The 18,301-nt window shown below is 51.2% G+C and overlaps 1 protein-coding gene across 1 annotated transcript in view; it reads left to right on the forward strand.

Annotated features, from left to right (window-relative positions):
- The window catches only part of LOC140132344 (1-phosphatidylinositol 4,5-bisphosphate phosphodiesterase gamma-1-like), a 99,921-nt gene that overhangs the window by 12,557 nt on the left and 69,063 nt on the right, over positions 1-18,301 (forward strand). The window contains 6 exon segments of the mRNA XM_072151000.1: positions 5,070-5,219; positions 7,258-7,351; positions 8,418-8,465; positions 15,780-15,864; positions 16,641-16,721; positions 17,513-17,547. Coding sequence (XP_072007101.1) covers positions 5,070-5,219; positions 7,258-7,351; positions 8,418-8,465; positions 15,780-15,864; positions 16,641-16,721; positions 17,513-17,547 — 493 coding nt within the window.

An 18,301-nucleotide genomic window follows, 5' to 3' on the forward strand; every position in this document is an offset into this window, starting at 1 on the left:
CATACACAGTGTTTCCCGGACCATCATTTTACTTGGTTATAACAGGGGCAGCCCCTTCAGGTAGGGGATCAAATGTCCTTTATAAAAAAATTCCCTCATTTATGTCATATCTCATCAAATCTCCTCCAAAGTCATGTGACAACGAGAAGAGTTGAGTCAAGTTCAGAGTCTTCTGTTGTGTTGCACCTTGCTGCTGGTGTCATCTTACAGATAAGAATCCCATCTTTCAGATGACATTAGATTTGTGATTCTGTGATCTACAGAACCGGCCATACAGGCAGCTAAAGAGGTAGGTGGGAACTGGATCTGGCTGTGTCCCTTATGAGATCTGCAAGATGAGATTTTTATCTTTAATATTACACCAGCATAATGTTTCTAGATGCTACAGAACTGAAGATAGGGGCGTCTGATGTGACCCCCTCCCCCTGCAGCCTCTAATCTTGACTCATCTGACATAAACTCTGACTCTTCCCTATTTTTTGTAGGTCAACGGGTGAGATGTCATATAAAAGAGGGAATTCTAGAACAGACCTTGTTTTCCCCTTCCTTGTTAATGGGGTAACTTCCGGAGGCAGGTTCCCTTTGAGGGTGTGATAACATTGCAGGTTTTGTGTATTAGATGACGGGCCTCACAGCGGCACCCGGTGCCTCTCCACACTGCACAGACCTGTTTCCTGGCACATGGTTAACCCTTTTATCCCTGGCTGTGGTTCTCCCATCCCGCCATTGTTTTCCGGCATTGCAGCTTTTTTCCATGATAGACGCGTGTGAGCGGCCTCCAGTCATCATACAACCAGTCAGAACGGAAACTTGTGTTGCCAGAGCCAGGGCTGGGCTACCAGATAGAAGCATAGACGGGCTGGCGGGATACCAGGAGAAGAACCGGGATACACAATCATTGTTGTATCATTAACCCTTCTCCTGGCAGAAAGATGGACGGGTCAGCAGCTCCTAGCTGCTGCCTGACTTAGGTCTCAGTGCTGCAGCCTGGTAAGCCTTAGGTCTCAGTGCTGCAGCCTGGTAAGGCTTAGGTCTCAGTGCTGCAGCCTGGTAAGCTTTAGGTCTCAGTGCTGCAGCCTGGTAAGGCTTAGGTCTCAGTGCTGCAGCCTGGTAAGCCTTAGGTCTCAGTGCTGCAGCCTGGTAAGGCTTAGGTCTCAGTGCTGCAGCCTGGTAAGGCTTAGGTCTCAGTGCTGCAGCCTGGTAAGGCTTAGGTCTCAGTGCTGCAGCCTGGTAAGGCTTAGGTCTCAGTGCTGCAGCCTGGTAAACTTTAGGTCTCAGTGCTGCAGCCTGGTAAACTTTAGGTCTCAGTGCTGCAGCCTGGTAAACTTTAGGTCTCAGTGCTGCAGCCAGGTAAGCCTTAGGTCTCAGTGCTGCAGCCAGGTAAGCCTTAGGTCTCAGTGCTGCAGCCTGGTAAACTTTAGGTCTCAGTGCTGCAGCCTGGTAAGCTTTAGGTCTCAGTGCTGCAGCCTGGTAAGCTTTAGGTCTCAGTGCTGCAGCCTGGTACGCTTTAGGTCTCAGTGCTGTAGCCTGGTACGCTTTAGGTCTCAGTGCTGCAGCCTGGTACGCTTTAGGTCTCAGTGCTGCAGCCTGGTACGCTTTAGGTCTCAGTGCTGCAGCCTGGTACGCTTTAGGTCTCAGTGCTGCAGCCTGGTACGCTTTAGGTCTCAGTGCTGCAGCCTGGTACGCTTTAGGTCTCAGTGCTGCAGCCTGGTAAGCTTTAGGTCTCAGTGCTGCCCTGCGGCCTCAGCGAACCCCGGGCCTCTGCCCTGCGGCCTCGGCGAACCCCGGGCCTCTGCCCTGCGGCCTCGGCGAACCCCGGGCCTCTGCCCTGCGGCCTCGGTGAACTCTGGGCCTCTGCCCTGCGGCCTCGGTGAACCCTGGGCCTCTGCCCTGCGGCCTCGGTGAACCCTGGGCCTCTGCCCTGCGGCCTCGGTGAACCCTGGGCCTCTGCCCTGCGGCCTCGGTGAACCCTGGGCCTCTGCCCTGCGGCCTCGGTGAACCCTGGGCCTCTGCCCTGCGGCCTCGGTGAACCCTGGGCCTCTGCCCTGCGGCCTCGGTGAACCCTGGGCCTCTGCCCTGCGGCCTCGGTGAACCCTGGGCCTCTGCCCTGCGGCCTCGGTGAACCCTGGGCCTCTGCCCTGCGGCCTCGGTGAACCCTGGGCCTCTGCCCTGCGGCCTCGGTGAACCCTGGGCCTCTGCCCTGCGGCCTCGGTGAACCCTGGGCCTCTGCCCTGCGGCCTCGGTGAACCCTGGGCCTCTGCCCTGCGGCCTCGGTGAACCCTGGGCCTCTGCCCTGCGGCCTCGGTGAACCCTGGGCCTCTGCCCTGCGGCCTCGGTGAACCCTGGGCCTCTGCCCTGCGGCCTCGTTGAACCCTGGGCCTCTGCCCTGCGGCCTCGTTGAACCCTGGGCCTCTGCCCTGCGGCCTCGGTGAACCCTGGGCCTCTGCCCTGCGGCCTCGGTGAACCCTGGGCCTCTGCCCTGCGGCCTCGGTGAACCCCGGGCCTCTGCCCTGCGGCCTCGGTGAACCCTGGGCCTCTGCCTCCATTGTCCGTCCTGGTTTCATGTCACTGAGATCTCTGTTTGTCCAAGTCTGGAGCTTCCTGGCTGAGCCCAGAATAGAGTGAGGAGGGAGGGTGGAGGCGGATTGCGGCTGTAACCTGTTCCCTGCTGGAACAATCCCCCATAGAAGCTGATTCATGAATGATGATCACATCATTACTACAGGGCGTAGGAATCTATATATACTATGGGATTGATGTTCAGGGTCACCTGATGCTATGGGGGTCCTTCACTATTGGGGGAGAACTCTCTTTACAAATACTAATGTCCTTGCTGGGGTCTGACTAATGGGACCCCCATTGATTAAGAGAACTATAACCCTGAGTACCCCATGTGTACAGAGCTCTGGGGTGCATCCCATTCATTAGTCAGAAGTGTGGGACAGTACTATGCAATTTATATGAGACCCCTCCTCTAGATTGATGGGGTCCCAGTAACCTGACCCAGAGAATCCAACACTTAGGTTGACTGCACTCTTATAAAGATCTCTGCTTGCTGTCAGTGAGAATACTGAAAACCTGTAAATCGTCTACTCCATACATCCTGCTCTGATACATTGTTACAAACTACCGTGATTTTAGAAGTTTATGTTGTCGATGTGAATGGATACTATTGTAACAAAATCTGCTGCGAGACGTGTGAGGTCAGGATTGGGAAATGTTCAAAGCTCTGGTCTGGATGTGAGCCGGGGTTCCTCCTGCTCTGCACAGGTGAGTGTAGAGTTAAATACAATTTCCGGATAAGCACTGAACCTGGGTGTGAACTCTGCCCCATGGACACTGTGGTGTCACCTTCCAAATCAGCAGAAAGCAGGAGACCTTCCAGAAGACCCTTCCCTGTTTCCCAGCAATCAGAGAAAATTCATATATTTATGCAAATGAGCTTCTCAGTGCCCTGAGGGCGGGCTCTGGGGGCGCTGCACCCATTCTCTTATCTCCGCCCCATATTTCTATTATATAGGAGATGTTAATCATTGTATAAAAAGCGGTGCTGAGAAGTGAAGGGGGGGGGGGGAGCAGGTGTAACCCCAGCTGTGGTCATTTGCATAAAGATAAAAGCTGAATTTTGTTTGAAAATGTGAGGGTGATGCCACAAATTTTTAAGCGTGCGTTTTTTACCATTTACCATTGGCTACTTTGCACCTGTTTATCTTAATAGATAAAAAGATGCCAAACGCTCAGTAAACCATAAAAAAACTAACGCGTTTTTAAAACTCATAAAGTCACATGCAGAAAATCAGACGCTGGCCCTTTAATAATGGATTTATGTAGCAGGCATCGGAGGGTCCTGGGCACAGCGGACTCTTTATGTGTGGTTACGGTGCTGATCCGGCAGCTGAGAGGGTGCCAGGGCGAGACGGATCCAAAGTCCCCAGGCTTGGTTGTCATGGGAAACTTTCAGGCCAAGAGAAAAAGCATCTGCTCCAAGGGGCTTCGGACATGAGCCCCGTCTGTGACCAGCGCCACCTTACTGTTCACTACTGGTACTGTGCTATATACCCCTAACCTGATAGGAAACCATCAGCAGCTGCTGTGCTCTGTGCTCTCTGCAGCCAGTGTTATGTATTGTCCCTTGAGAGATGTGTAATCAGACCTCACACTGCTGTGCTCTGTGCTCTCTGCAGCCAGTGTTATGTATTGTCCCTTGAGAGATGTGTAATCAGACCTCACACTGCTGTGCTCTGTGCTCTCTGCAGCCAGTGTTATGTATTGTCCCTGGAGAGATGTGTAATCAGACCTCACACTGCTGTTCTCTGTGCTCCCTGCAGCCAGTGTTATGTATTGTCCCTGGAGAGATGTGTAATCAGTCCTCACACTGCTGTGCTCTGTGCTCCCTGCAGCCAGTGTTATGTATTGTCCCTGGAGAGATGTGTAATCAGACCTCACACTGCTGTGCTCTGTGCTCTCTGCAGCCAGTGTTTTGTATTGTCCCTGAAGAGCTTTATGATTGGACCTTTGTATATGTTGTTAGTAGCAGCAGGACTGTGATTTATGTATTCCAGGATTGCAGCTTCTCCACATTAACTGGGAGCGTGTACTGACTGACTTCCTATGATTTATGGAGTGGAGCTGACATGTAATAACATCCTACCATCAGCGCCCCCCAGAGGCTGCTTAGTGTATAACATCATAGCGCTGCCCCTCCCCCCATCCATTATACTACACATCTCCCTGCACACATATGAACATGAAATATTCATGGATGGAAAGAGCTGATGGCTCCTGCAGGACATGGAGAGGCTCTGACATCACCTTTAATTGTGGAATGATGACTCTATTCACATCCAGAGCTGCATCCAGGCCCCAGTCAGCTGCTCCCAGGCAGTGGCGCCCCCGACCACCAAGCAAGATACAAAGTATCCAAAAAGTTATACAACAAACCCCAACCCCAGAAAGTTTTGCCTGCACAAAGCAGCGCAGCAGCAGCTATGCCCACAGGGCGAGTGGTCGCCTCTATTGACCCCTAACCTCCTGGATCTCTGTTAACTTGTCCTCTGATTGTTTTCTAGTTGATATCAGGGAGATTAAAGAGATTCGACCCGGGAAGAATTCACGAGATTTCGAGAGGTATCCGGAGGACGCCCGGAAAGTGGACGCCTCCCAGTGCTTCATCATCCTGTATGGGGCCGACTTCAGACTGAAGACCATCAGCGCGGCCGGTAAGTGACCAAACATGGAAGGGGGATGGGGAATAGTTCATCATACAAGTCACCCCTCCCCAGGATGTAATGGCTGATAACAGAGAGTAATAGATTGTATCCCCCTGTACAGTCTCCTCTCCCCAGGATGTAATGGCTGATAACAGAGAGTAATAGATTGTATCCCCCCTGTACAGTCTCCCCTCCCCAGGATGTAATGGCTGATAACAGAGAGTAATAGATTGTATCCCCCTGTACAGTCTCCTCTCCCCGGGGTGTAATGGCTGATAACAGAGAGCAATAGATTGTATCCCCCCTGTACAGTCTCCTCTCCCCGGGGTGTAATGGCTGATAACAGAGAGTAATAGATTGTATCCCCCCTGTACAGTCTCCTCTCCCCGGGATGTAATGGCTGATAACAGAGAGTAATAGATTGTATCCCCCTGTACAGTCTCCTCTCCCCGGGGTGTAATGACTGATAACAGAGAGTAATAGATTGTATCCCCCCTGTACAGTCTCCTCTTCCCGGGGTGTAATGGCTGATAACAGAGAGTAATAGATTGTATCCCCCTGTACAGTCTCCTCTCCCCGGGGTGTAATGGCTGATAACAGAGAGTAATAGATTGTATCCCCCCTGTACAGTCTCCTCCCCCCGGGGTGTAATGGCTGATAACAGAGAGTAATAGATCGTATCCCCCTGTACAGTCTCCTCCCCCCGGGGTGTAATGGCTGATAACAGAGAGTAATAGATTGTATCCCCCTGTACAGTCTCCTCCCCCCGGGGTGTAATGGCTGATAACAGAGAGTAATAGATTGTATCCCCCCTGTACAGTCTCCTCTCCCCGGGGTGTAATGGCTGATAACAGAGAGTAATAGATTGTATCCCCCTGTACAGTCTCCTCTCCCCGGGGTGTAATGACTGATAACAGAGAGTAATAGATTGTATCCCCCCTGTACAGTCTCCTCTCCCCGGGATGTAATGGCTGATAACAGAGAGTAATAGATTGTATCCCCCTGTACAGTCTCCTCTCCCCGGGGTGTAATGGCTGATAACAGAGAGTAATAGATTGTATCCCCCCCTGTACAGTCTCCTCTCCCCGGGGTGTAATGGCTGATAACAGAGAGTAATAGATTGTATCCCCCCCTGTACAGTCTCCTCTCCCCGGGATGTAATGGCTGATAACAGAGAGTAATAGATTGTATCCCCCCTGTACAGTCTCCTCTCCCCGGGATGTAATGACTGATAACAGAGAGTAATAGATTGTATCCCCCCTGTACAGTCTCCTCTCCCCGGGGTGTAATGGCTGATAACAGAGAGTAATAGATTGTATCCCCCCCTGTACAGTCTCCTCTCCCCGGAGTGTAATGGCTGATAACAGAGAGTAATAGATTGTATCCCCCCCTGTACAGTCTCCTCCCCCCGGGGTGTAATGGCTGATAACAGAGAGTAATAGATTGTATCCTCCTGTACAGTCTCCTCTCCCCGGGGTGTAATGGCTGATAACAGAGAGTAATAGATTGTAGCCCCCCTGTACAGTCTCCTCTCCCCGGGAGGTAATGGCTGATAACAGAGAGTAATAGATTGTATCCCCCCTGTACAGTCTCCTCTCCCCGGGATGTAATGGCTGATAACAGAGAGTAATAGATTGTATCCCCCTGTACAGTCTCCTCTCCCCGGGATGTAATGGCTGATAACAGAGAGTAATAGATTGTATCCCCCCCCCTGTACAGTCTCCTCTCCCCGGGGTGTAATGGCTGATAACAGAGAGTAATAGATTGTATCCCCCCCTGTACAGTCTCCTCTCCCCAGGATGTAATGGCTGATAACAGAGAGTAATAGGGTGCATGGCTCCAGTTTGGTATGTCACCAGAGGGGGCGCTGGTCCAGGAGTCTGTGACCTCTCCCCTGTCACCCCGCTCGGCCCCTGCTGGTTTCCCTGAGGCGTTACACCTATAGAGGTCTCTTATTTTGGAGTAATACATATGATGTGAGAGCGCCCCCATCCTGCAGAGCGGTACTGCAGCGGGGTCAGGATCATGACCTTCTCTGTCTCTGCAGCGTTCAGTGAAGAGGAGGTGACACTCTGGATCAGCGGACTGACATGGGCCCTCGCTGACACCCTGAAGTCACCCACCCCCCTACACACTGAGAGGTAAGTACTGGCCAGAGCACCTACCTGCTGCATGATGTAAATGTAGTGCTGTCTGCTCCTCTAAGGCTGCATTCACACGACCGCCAGGGACACGTATATATGGCTGCAAATATACGTCCTCCATAGGCGGCTGCAATGTGTGCTTACTGCTCCGTGCTCTTCCTGCATCAGTGATGGAGCATGCACTATCTTTGGCCGTAAGGCTCTGTTTCCTAAACCTGAGCCCTGAATCCTCCCCCTGCTTACTGTAGCCACACCCTGAATCCTCCCCCTGCTTACTGTAGCCACACCCTGAATCCTCCCCTGCTTACTGTAGCCACACCCTGAATCCTCCCCCTGTTTACTGTAGCCACACCCTGAATCCTCCCCTGCTTACTGTAGCCACACCCTGAATTCTCCACTGCTGGCTGTAGTCACACCCTGAACCCTCCCTGCTTACTGTAGCCACACCCTGAACCCTCCCTGCTTACTGTAGCCACACCCTGAACCCTCCCTGCTTACTGTAGCCACACCCTGAACCCTCCCTGCTTACTGTAGCCACACCCTGAATTCTCCACTGCTGGCTGTAGCCACACCCTGAACCCTCCCTGCTTACTCTAGCCACACCCTGAACCCTCCCCTGCTTACTGTAGCCGCACCTTGATCCTTCCCCTGCTTACTGTAGCCACACCCTGAACCCTCCCCTGCTTACTGTAGCCACACCTTGATCCTTCCCCTGCTTACTGTAGCCACACCCTGAACCCTCCCCTGCTTACTGTAGGTGAACCCTGAATCCTCCCCTGCTTACTGTAGGTGAACCCTGAATCCTCCCCTGCTTACTGTGGCCACACCCTGATGCTACCTCTGTTTAGCACCACACATATATTATTGTGTCAGGACGTCCAGACCAAATAAAAAGACCTAATAAGTATCACCCCCATCGTCCTGCCTGCTGGTACTTACCTCTGGCCTTGCCCTGTGCACCAGCCCTAGGACAGATCCAGAATCCTGCTGCACAGGGAGGACGTCACGTCCATCTCTACAGTCTGTGTCTACGTGGTGACTGTCATCGTGTCTCTCGTGGCAGGTGGCTGAGGAAACAGTTTGAGGCGATGGATCGGGGGAAGGACGGCAGGTAGGTGCACGTGTGATTGTCATGTCTTCTCACTGGCACATTGTGACGGCACATCCCCGAGGCGTCTCATTTACAGCCACCTGCTCATCGTCACTGTTATATTTAGTAGCAACAATTCAATTATGGCGTCCAGTGACGTCAGGACCTCCAGGGGCTCCGACACGTTCACAGGTAACATCCAGAGACACAAGGAGTACTACAGGTATACACAGGGTAGGAGGAGTAGTACTACAGGTATACACAGGGTAGGAGGAGTAGTACTACAGGTATACACAGGGTAGGAGGAGGAGTACTACAGGTATACACAGGGCAGGAGGAGTACTACAGGTATACACAGGGCAGGAGGAGGAGTACTACAGGTATACACAGGGTAGGAGGAGGAGTACTACAGGTATACACAGGGCAGGGGGAGTACTACAGGTATACACGGGGTAGGAGGAGTACTACAGGTATACACGGGGTAGGAGGAGGAGTACTACAGGTATACACAGGGCAGGGGGAGTACTACAGGTATACACGGGGTAGGAGGAGTACTACAGGTATACATGGGGTAGCAGGAGTACTACAGGTATACACGGGGTAGGAGGAGGAGTACTACAGGTATACACGGGGTAGGAGGAGGAGTACTACAGATATACACAGGGTAGGAGGAGGAGTACTACAGATATACACAGGGTAGTAGGATTAGTACTACAGGTATACACAGGGTAGGAGGAGTAGTACTACAGGTATACACGGGGTAGGAGGAGGAGTACTACAGATATACACAGGGTAGGAGGAGGAGTACTACAAGTATACACAGGGTAGGAGGAGGAGTACTACAGGTATACACGGGGTAGGAGGATTAGTACTACATGTATACACGGGGTAGGAGGAGGAGTACTACAGGTATACACAGGGTAGGAGGATTAGTACTACAGGTATACACAGGGTAGGAGGAGGAGTACTACAGGTATACACAGGGTAGGAGGATTAGTACTACAGGTATACACAGGGTAGGAGGAGGAGTACTACAGGTATACACAGGGTAGGAGGAGTAGTACTACAGGTATACACAGGGTGGGAGGATTAGTACTACAGGTATACACAGGGTAGGAGGAGTAGTACTACAGGTATACACGGGGTAGGATGATTAGTACTACAGGTATACACAGGGTAGGAGGAGGAGTACTACAGGTATACACAGGGTAGTAGGATTAGTACTACAGGTATACACAGGGTAGGAGGAGTAGTACTACAGGTATACACGGGGTAGGAGGAGGAGTACTACAGGTATACACAGGGTAGGAGGAGTAGTACTACAGATATACACAGGGTAGGAGGAGGAGTACTACAGGTATACACAGGGTAGTAGGATTAGTACTACAGGTATACACAGGGTAGGAGGAGGAGTACTACAGGTATACACAGGGTAGGAGGAGGAGTACTACAGGTATACACAGGGCAGGAGGAGTACTACAGGTATACACGTGGTAGGAGGAGTACTACAGGTATACACGGGGTAGGAGGAGTACTACAGGTATACACGGGGTAGGAGGAGGAGTACTACAGGTATACACGGGGTAGGAGGAGGAGTACTACAGGTATACACAGGGCAGGGGGAGTACTACAGGTATACACGGGGTAGGAGGAGTAGTACTACAGATATACACAGGGTAGGAGGAGGAGTACTACAGGTATACACAGGGTAGGAGGAGGAGTACTACAGGTATACACAGGGTAGGAGGAGTAGTACTACAGGTATACACGGGGTAGGAGGAGTAGTACTACAGGTATACACGGGGTAGGAGGAGTAGTACTACAGGTATACACGGGGTAGGAGGAGTAGTACTACAGGTATACACGGGGTAGGATGAGGAGTACTACAGGTATACACAGGGTAGGAGGAGTAGTACTACAGGTATACACAGGGTAGGTGGAGGAGTACTACAGGTATACACAGGGTAGGAGGAGGAGTACTACAGGTATACACAGGGTAGGAGGAGGAGTACTACAGGTATACACAGGGTAGGAGGAGTAGTACTACAGGTATACACAGGGTAGTAGGAGGAGTACTACAGGTATACACGGGGTAGGAGGATTAGTACTACAGGTATACACAGGGTAGGAGGAGGAGTACTACAGATATACACAGGGTAGGAGGAGGAGTACTACAGGTATACACAGGGTAGGAGGATTAGTACTACAGGTATACACAGGGTAGGAGGAGGAGTACTACAGGTATACACAGGGTAGGAGGAGTAGTACTACAGGTATACACAGGGTAGTAGGAGGAGTACTACAGGTATACACGGGGTAGGAGGATTAGTACTACAGGTATACACAGGGTAGGAGGAGGAGTACTACAGATATACACAGGGTAGGAGGAGGAGTACTACAGGTATACACAGGGTAGGAGGATTAGTACTACAGGTATACACAGGGTAGGAGGAGGAGTACTACAGGTATACGCAGGGTAGGAGGAGGAGTACTACAGGTATACACAGGGTAGGAGGAGTAGTACTACAGGTATACACGGGGTAGGAGGAGTAGTACTACAGGTATACACGGGGTAGGAGGAGTAGTACTACAGGTATACACGGGGTAGGAGGAGTAGTACTACAGGTATACACAGGGTAGGATGAGGAGTACTACAGGTATACACAGGGTAGGAGGAGGAGTACTACAGGTATACACAGGGTAGGAGGAGGAGTACTACAGGTATACACAGGGTAGGAGGAGGAGTACTACAGGTATACACAGGGTAGGAGGAGGAGTACTACAGGTATACACAGGGTAGGAGGAGTAGTACTACAGGTATACACAGGGTAGGAGGAGTAGTACTACAGGTATACACAGGGTAGGAGGAGTAGTACTACAGGTATACACAGGGTAGGAGGAGTAGTACCACAGTACTGTGCTGTGCCCATATATACAGGATAGGAGTAGTAGTACTGTGCCCATATATACAGGATAGGAGTAGTAGTACTGTGCTGTGCCCATATATACAGGATAGGAGTAGTAGTACTGTGCTGTGTCCATATATACAGGATAGGAGTAGTAGTACTGTGCTGTGCCCATATATACAGGATAGGAGAAGTAGTACTGTGCTGTGCCCATATATACAGGATAGGAGTAGTAGTACTGTGCTGTGCCCATATATACAGGATAGGAGTAGTAGTACTGTGCTGTGCCCATATATAGGATAGGAGTAGTAGTAATGTGCTGTGCCCATATATACAGGATAGGAGTAGTAGTACTGTGCCCATATATACAGGATAGGAGTAGTAGTACTGTGCTGTGCCCATATATACAGGATAGGAGTAGTAGTACTGTGCTGTGCCCATATATACAGTATAGGAGTAGTAGTACTGTTCTGTGCTCATATATACAAGATAGGAGTAGTAGTACTGTGCTGTGCTCATATATACAGGATAGGGGTAGAAGTACTGTGCTGTGCCCATATATACAGGATAGGAGTAGTAGTACTGTGCCCATATATACAGGATAGGAGTAGTAGTACTGTGCTGTGCCCATATATACAGGATAGGAGTAGTAGTACTGTGCTGGGTCCATATATACAGGATAGGAGTAGTAGTACTGTGCTGTGCCCATATATACAGGATAGGAGAAGTAGTACTGTGCTGTGCCCATATATACAGGATAGGAGTAGTAGTACTGTGCTGTGCTCATATATACAGAATAGGAGAAGTAGTACTGTGCTGTGCCCATATATACAGGATAGGAGTAGTAGTACTGCACTGTGCCCATATATACAGGATAGGAGTAGTAGTGCTGTGCTGTGCTCATATATACAGGATAGGAGTAGTAGTACTGTGCCTATATGTACAGGATAGGAGTAGTAGTACTGTGCCCATATATACAGGATAGGAGTAGTAGTACTGTGCTGGGTCCATATATACAGGATAGGAGTAGTAGTGCTGTGCTGTGCCCATATATACAGGATAGGAGTAGTAGTACTGTGCCTATATGTACAGGATAGGAGTAGTAGTACTGTGCCCATATATACAGGATAGGAGTAGTAGTACTGTGCCCATATATACAGGATAGGAGTAGTAGTACTGTGCTGTGCCCATATATACAGGATAGGAGTAGTAGTACTGTGCTGTGCCCCATATATACAGGATAGGAGTAGTAGTACTGTGCTGTGCTCATATATACAGGATAGGAGTAGTAGTACTGTGCTGTGCCCATATATACAGGGTAGGAGTAGTAGTACTGTGCTGTGCCCATATATACAGGATAGGAGTAGTAGTACTGCACTGTGCCCATATATACAGGATAGGAGTAGTAGTGCTGTGCTGTGCCCATATATACAGGATAGGAGTAGTAGTACTGTGCCTATATGTACAGGATAGGAGTAGTAGTACTGTGCCCATATATACAGGATAGGAGTAGTAGTACTGTGCCCATATATACAGGATAGGAGTAGTAGTACTGTGCTGGGTCCATATATACAGGATAGGAGTAGTAGTGCTGTGCTGTGCCCATATATACAGGATAGGAGTAGTAGTACTGTGCCTATATGTACAGGATAGGAGTAGTAGTACTGTGCCCATATATACAGGATAGGAGTAGTAGTACTGTGCCCATATATACAGGATAGGATTAGTAGTACTGTGCTGTGCCCATATATACAGGATAGGAGTAGTAGTACTGTGCTGTGCCCCATATATACAGGATAGGAGTAGTAGTACTGTGCTGTGCTCATATATACAGGATAGGAGTAGTAGTACTGTGCTGTGCTCATATATACAGGATAGGAGTAGTAGTACTGTGCTGTGCTCATATATACAGGATAGGAGTAGTAGTACTGTGCTGTGCCCATATATACAGGATAGGAGAAGTAGTACTGTGCTGTGCTCATATATACAGGATAGGAGTAGTAGTACTGTGCTGGGCCCATATATACAGGATAGGAGTAGTAGTACTGTGCACCTTCTGCTGAGCTGGTGATGACTGGACAGGCACTGCACCTATGAGACTTTTCCATATTCATAGGTCCTGATGTAAACAGGATGAGTGTCAGGAAGTGATAAGACTGGGGCAGGATAAGGAGCTGCAGCCAGGAAATGCACAGGCCACACATCACTGATCCAGGCCTGGATAATGGAGCCGCTCTAAGCTCATGATATCATATAATGGAGCCCCCAACTGCAAACCAGATGTGCCCCTCCCCCCCCCCCCCCCATGTCTTCTTCACCAAGTCCCATTATACCACACGGCTCTATATGGAAGGCAGTGGGAAGGAATAAGTATTGGTCAACTGATACACTCTGCCCTCAGTAGTGTGCCCTCTGCCCCCCCCCCTCAGTAATGTGCCCTCTGCCCCCCCCTCAGTAATGTGCCCTCTGCCCCCCTCAGTAATGTGCCCTCTGCCCCCCCCTCAGTAATGTGCCCTCTGCCCCCCCCCCCTCAGTAATGTGCCCTCTGCCCCCCCCTCAGTAATGTGCCCTCTGCCCCCCTCAGTAATGTGCCCTCTGCCCCCCCCTCAGTAATGTGCCCTCTGCGCCCCCCCTCAGTAATGTGCCCTCTGCGCCCCCCCTCAGTAATGTGCCCTCTGCGCCCCCCCTCAGTAATGTGCCCTCTGCCCCCCCCCCTCAGTAATGTGCCCTCTGCCCCCCCCCCTCAGTAATGTGCCCTCTGCCCCCCCCCCCTCAGTAATGTGCCCTCTGCGCCCCCCCTCAGTAATGTGCCCTCTGCCCCCCCCCTCAGTAATGTGCCCTCTGCGCCCCCCCTCAGTAATGTGCCCTCTGCGCCCCCCCTCAGTAATGTGCCCTCTGCGCCCCCCCTCAGTAGTGTGCCCTCTGCCCCCCCCCCTCAATAATGTGCCCTCTGCCCCCCAGTAATGTACTGAGGTGGGGGGGGGGGCAGAGTTCACATTATTGGGGGGGGCAGAGCGCACATTACTGGGGGGGGCAGAGCGCACATTACTGGGGGGGGCATAGCGCACATTACTGGGGGGGGGGCAGAGCGCACATTACTGGGGGGGGCAGAGTGCACATTACTGAGGGGGGGGGCAGAGCGCACATTACTGAGGGGGGGGCAGAGCGCACATTACTGAGGGGGGGGGGTCAGAGCGCACATTACTGAGGGGGGGGTCAGAGCGCACATTACTGAGGGGGGGGCAGAGCGCACATTACTGAGGGGGGGGCAGAGCGCACATTACTGAGGGTGGGGGGCAGAGCGCACATTACTGAGGGTGGGGGGCAGAGCGCACATTACTGAGGGTGGGGGGCAGAGCGCACATTACTGAGGGTGGGGGGCAGAGCGCACATTACTGAGGGTGGGGGGCAGAGTGCACATTACTGAGGGTGGGGGGCAGAGTGCACATTACTGAGGGGGGGGCGCAGAGTGCACATTACTGAGGGGGGGGCGCAGAGTGCACATTACTGAGGGGGGGGGGCAGAGTGCACATTACTGAGGGGGGGGGCAGAGTGCACATTACTGAGGGGGGGGGCAGAGTGCACATTATTGAGCATAAAAAAGGAAAGTTTTTGATCTTACCAATTGGCAGCAATGAAACAATTGCAAAATTTAATGGGGTCTGATTATTTTCCTTACCCCCTGTATGTAGGAGTCAGGAGGAATAGCTGATTGTGCATGTAGATGGTATACCTGGGGTGCATGTAGTGGATGAATAAGTCGCTGAGCTGAGTGTGCATGTAGATGGTGTACCTGGGGTGCATGTAGTGGATGAATAAGTCGCTGAGCTGAGTGTGCATGTAGATGGTATACCTGGGGTGCAGGTAGTGGATGAATAAGTCGCTGAGCTGAGTGTGCATGTAGATGGTGTACCTGGGGTGCATGCAGTGGATGAATAAGTCGCTGAGCTGAGTGTGCATGTAGATGGTGTACCTGGGGTGCATGTAGTGGATGAATAAGTCGCTGAGCTGAGTGTGCATGTAGATGGTGTACCTGGGGTGCATGTAGTGGATGAATAAGTCGCTGAGCTGAGTGTGCATGTAGATGGTGTACCTGTGGTGCATGTAGTGGATGAATAAGTCGCTGAGCTGAGTGTGCATGTAGATGGTGTACCTGGGGTGCATGCAGTGGATGAATAAGTCGCTGAGCTGAGTGTGCATGTAGATGGTGTACCTGGGGTGCATGTAGTGGATGAATAAGTCGCTGAGCTGAGTGTGCATGTAGATGGTGTACCTGGGGTGCATGTAGTGGATGAATAAGTCGCTGAGCTGAGTGTGCATGTAGATGGTGTACCTGGGGTGCATGTAGTGGATGAATAAGTTGCTGAGCTGAGTGTGCATGTACATGTGGTGTGCGGGGCCGATGTAATGCTCTCTGTTTCCATTATAGCGTCACAGTGAAGGACCTGAAGGCGCTGCTCCCCCAAATCAACTACCGCGTCCCCAATATGAGGTTCCTGCGCGATAAACTGCAGGTGAGTAACTGCTACAGGAAGTAGTACTGTGCGGGGTCCATACATGGGGAAGTAGTACTGTGCGGGGTCCATACATGGGGAAGTAGTACTGTGCGGGGTCCATACATGGGGAAGTAGTACTGTGCGGGGTCCATACATGGGGAAGTAGTACTGTGCGGGGTCCATACATGGGGAAGTAGTACTGTGCGGGGTCCATACATGCGGCAGTAGTACTGTGTGGCCTCCATACATGTGGCACTAGTACTGTGCGGCCTCCACACGTGCGGCACTAGTACTGTGCGGCCTCCACACGTGCGGCACTAGTACTGTGCGGCCTCCACACGTGCGGCACTAGTACTGTGCGGCCTCCATACATGTGGCACTAGTACTGTGCGGCCTCCACACGTGCGGCACTAGTACTGTGCGGCCTCCACACGTGCGGCACTAGTACTGTGCGGCCTCCACACGTGCGGCACTAGTACTGTGCGGCCTCCACACGTGCGGCACTAGTACTGTGCGGCCTCCACACATGCGGCACTAGTACTGTGCGGCCTCCACACGTGCGGCACTAGTACTGTGCGGCCTCCATACGTGCGGCACTAGTACTGTGCGGGGTCCATACGTATAGTTCCCCTGATGCCAGTATATGGGGCAGCCGTCTGGGCAGTTGCCCCTTGGCCTCGTGTTTGTGGGTTCATGGTGGGGTGAATGGGGCACATCTATGACAGCTCTAGGGGGCGCTCATGTCTTGTTATCACACAAGGTGTTTGCTGGTATTAACCCTTCCCTTCCTGCAGGAGGTGGAGGCCCGGAGCGACATGAGCTTCACTCACTTTATCCTCTTCTACAAGAACCTGATGTTTGATGCTCAGAAGTCGGTGAGTGTCTGGTGAATTAAGATGCTGCGGAGCTGCGCTCCGATCACCGGGCTGAATGTTAATGCTCCCGGGTGACAATGACTTATTGTGTCGCTGCCAGCAGTGGGGGGAAGGGGGGGTAACACAGGGAAAACACGGATACAGGGGACGACCCACAATCCGCCATCCGACTGATAATCCACCAAATGCACAAACTGCCACTTCCTACAGACTGATACATTGTAACAAACCCGAGCAGAGAACGTTCAGGTCAGAACAGTGGCGGGAAGGCTTCTCTCAGCCTCAGATATCAGCGGTCACTGACAGGAAGCAGAGGTCCTAACAATGGGGCAGATTTATCATCCTGGATTAGACTTGTGTGTCCCCAAAATAATCCAGGAGTCTGTGTGATGACTAATGCTGGAGGGTACCGGGCCCTGGTCCAAAATTCTTCTGTGTGGTGGGAGGAGTCTGTGTGGTGGGAGGAGTCTGTGTGACGACTAATGCTGGAGGGTACTGGGCCCTGGTCCGAAATACTACTGTGTGGTGGGAGGAGTCTGTGTGGTGGGAGGAGTATGTGTGACGACTAATGCAGGAGGGTACCGGGCCCTGGTCCAAAATACTTCTTTGTGGTGGGAGGAGCCTGTGTGGTGGGAGGAGTCTGTGTGACGACTAATGCAGGAGGGCACTGGGCCCTGGTCCGAAATACTACTGTGTGTTGGGAGGAGCCTGTGTGTTGGGAGGAGCCTGTGTGGTGGGAGGAGCCTGTGCATTATTTATTATAATTCTAGTTTTCCTCTATCTGATTGCAGATCATTGAGCAGCTGGAGTTGTCGTTCCCGTTGCGGTGAGTCAGAGAGCGCAGCGTGTAATTACTCCATGACGTCTGCCGAGTATGGAGGCGACAGGAGACCGAGGCACCGCCACATGTGTGCCCCATACCTCCACACTATGTACACAGCATGGGACGTCCAACCTATACAATGTACAGAGCAGTCTAATGAGACCTATACAATGTACAGAGCAGTCTAATGAGACCTATACAATGTACAGAGCAGTCTAATGAGACCTATACAATGTACAGAGCAGTCTAATGAGACCTATACAATGTACAGAGCAGTCTAATGAGACCTATACAATGTACAGAGCAGTCTAATGAGACCTATACAATGTACAGAGCAGTCTAATGAGACCTATACAATGTACAGAGCAGTCTAATGAGACCTATACAATGTACAGAGCAGTCTAATGAGACCTATACAATGTACAGAGCAGTCTAATGAGACCTATACAATGTACAGAGCAGTCTAATGAGACCTATACAATGTACAGAGCGGTCTAATGAGACCTATACAATCTACAGAATAGTCTAATGAGACCTATACAATGTACAGAGCAGTCTAATGAGACCTATACAATGTACAGAGCAGTCTAATGAGACATATACAATGTACAGAGCAGTCTAATGAGACCTATACAATGTACAGAGCAGTCTAATGAGACCTATACAATGTACAGAGCTGTCTAATGAGACCTATACAATGTACAGAGCAGTCTAATGAGACCTATACAATGTACAGATCAGTCTAATGAGACCTATA

The sequence above is a fragment of the Engystomops pustulosus genome, chromosome 5, assembly GCF_040894005.1.
Source record: "Engystomops pustulosus chromosome 5, aEngPut4.maternal, whole genome shotgun sequence".
Classification (NCBI taxonomy): Eukaryota; Metazoa; Chordata; class Amphibia; order Anura; family Leptodactylidae; genus Engystomops; species Engystomops pustulosus.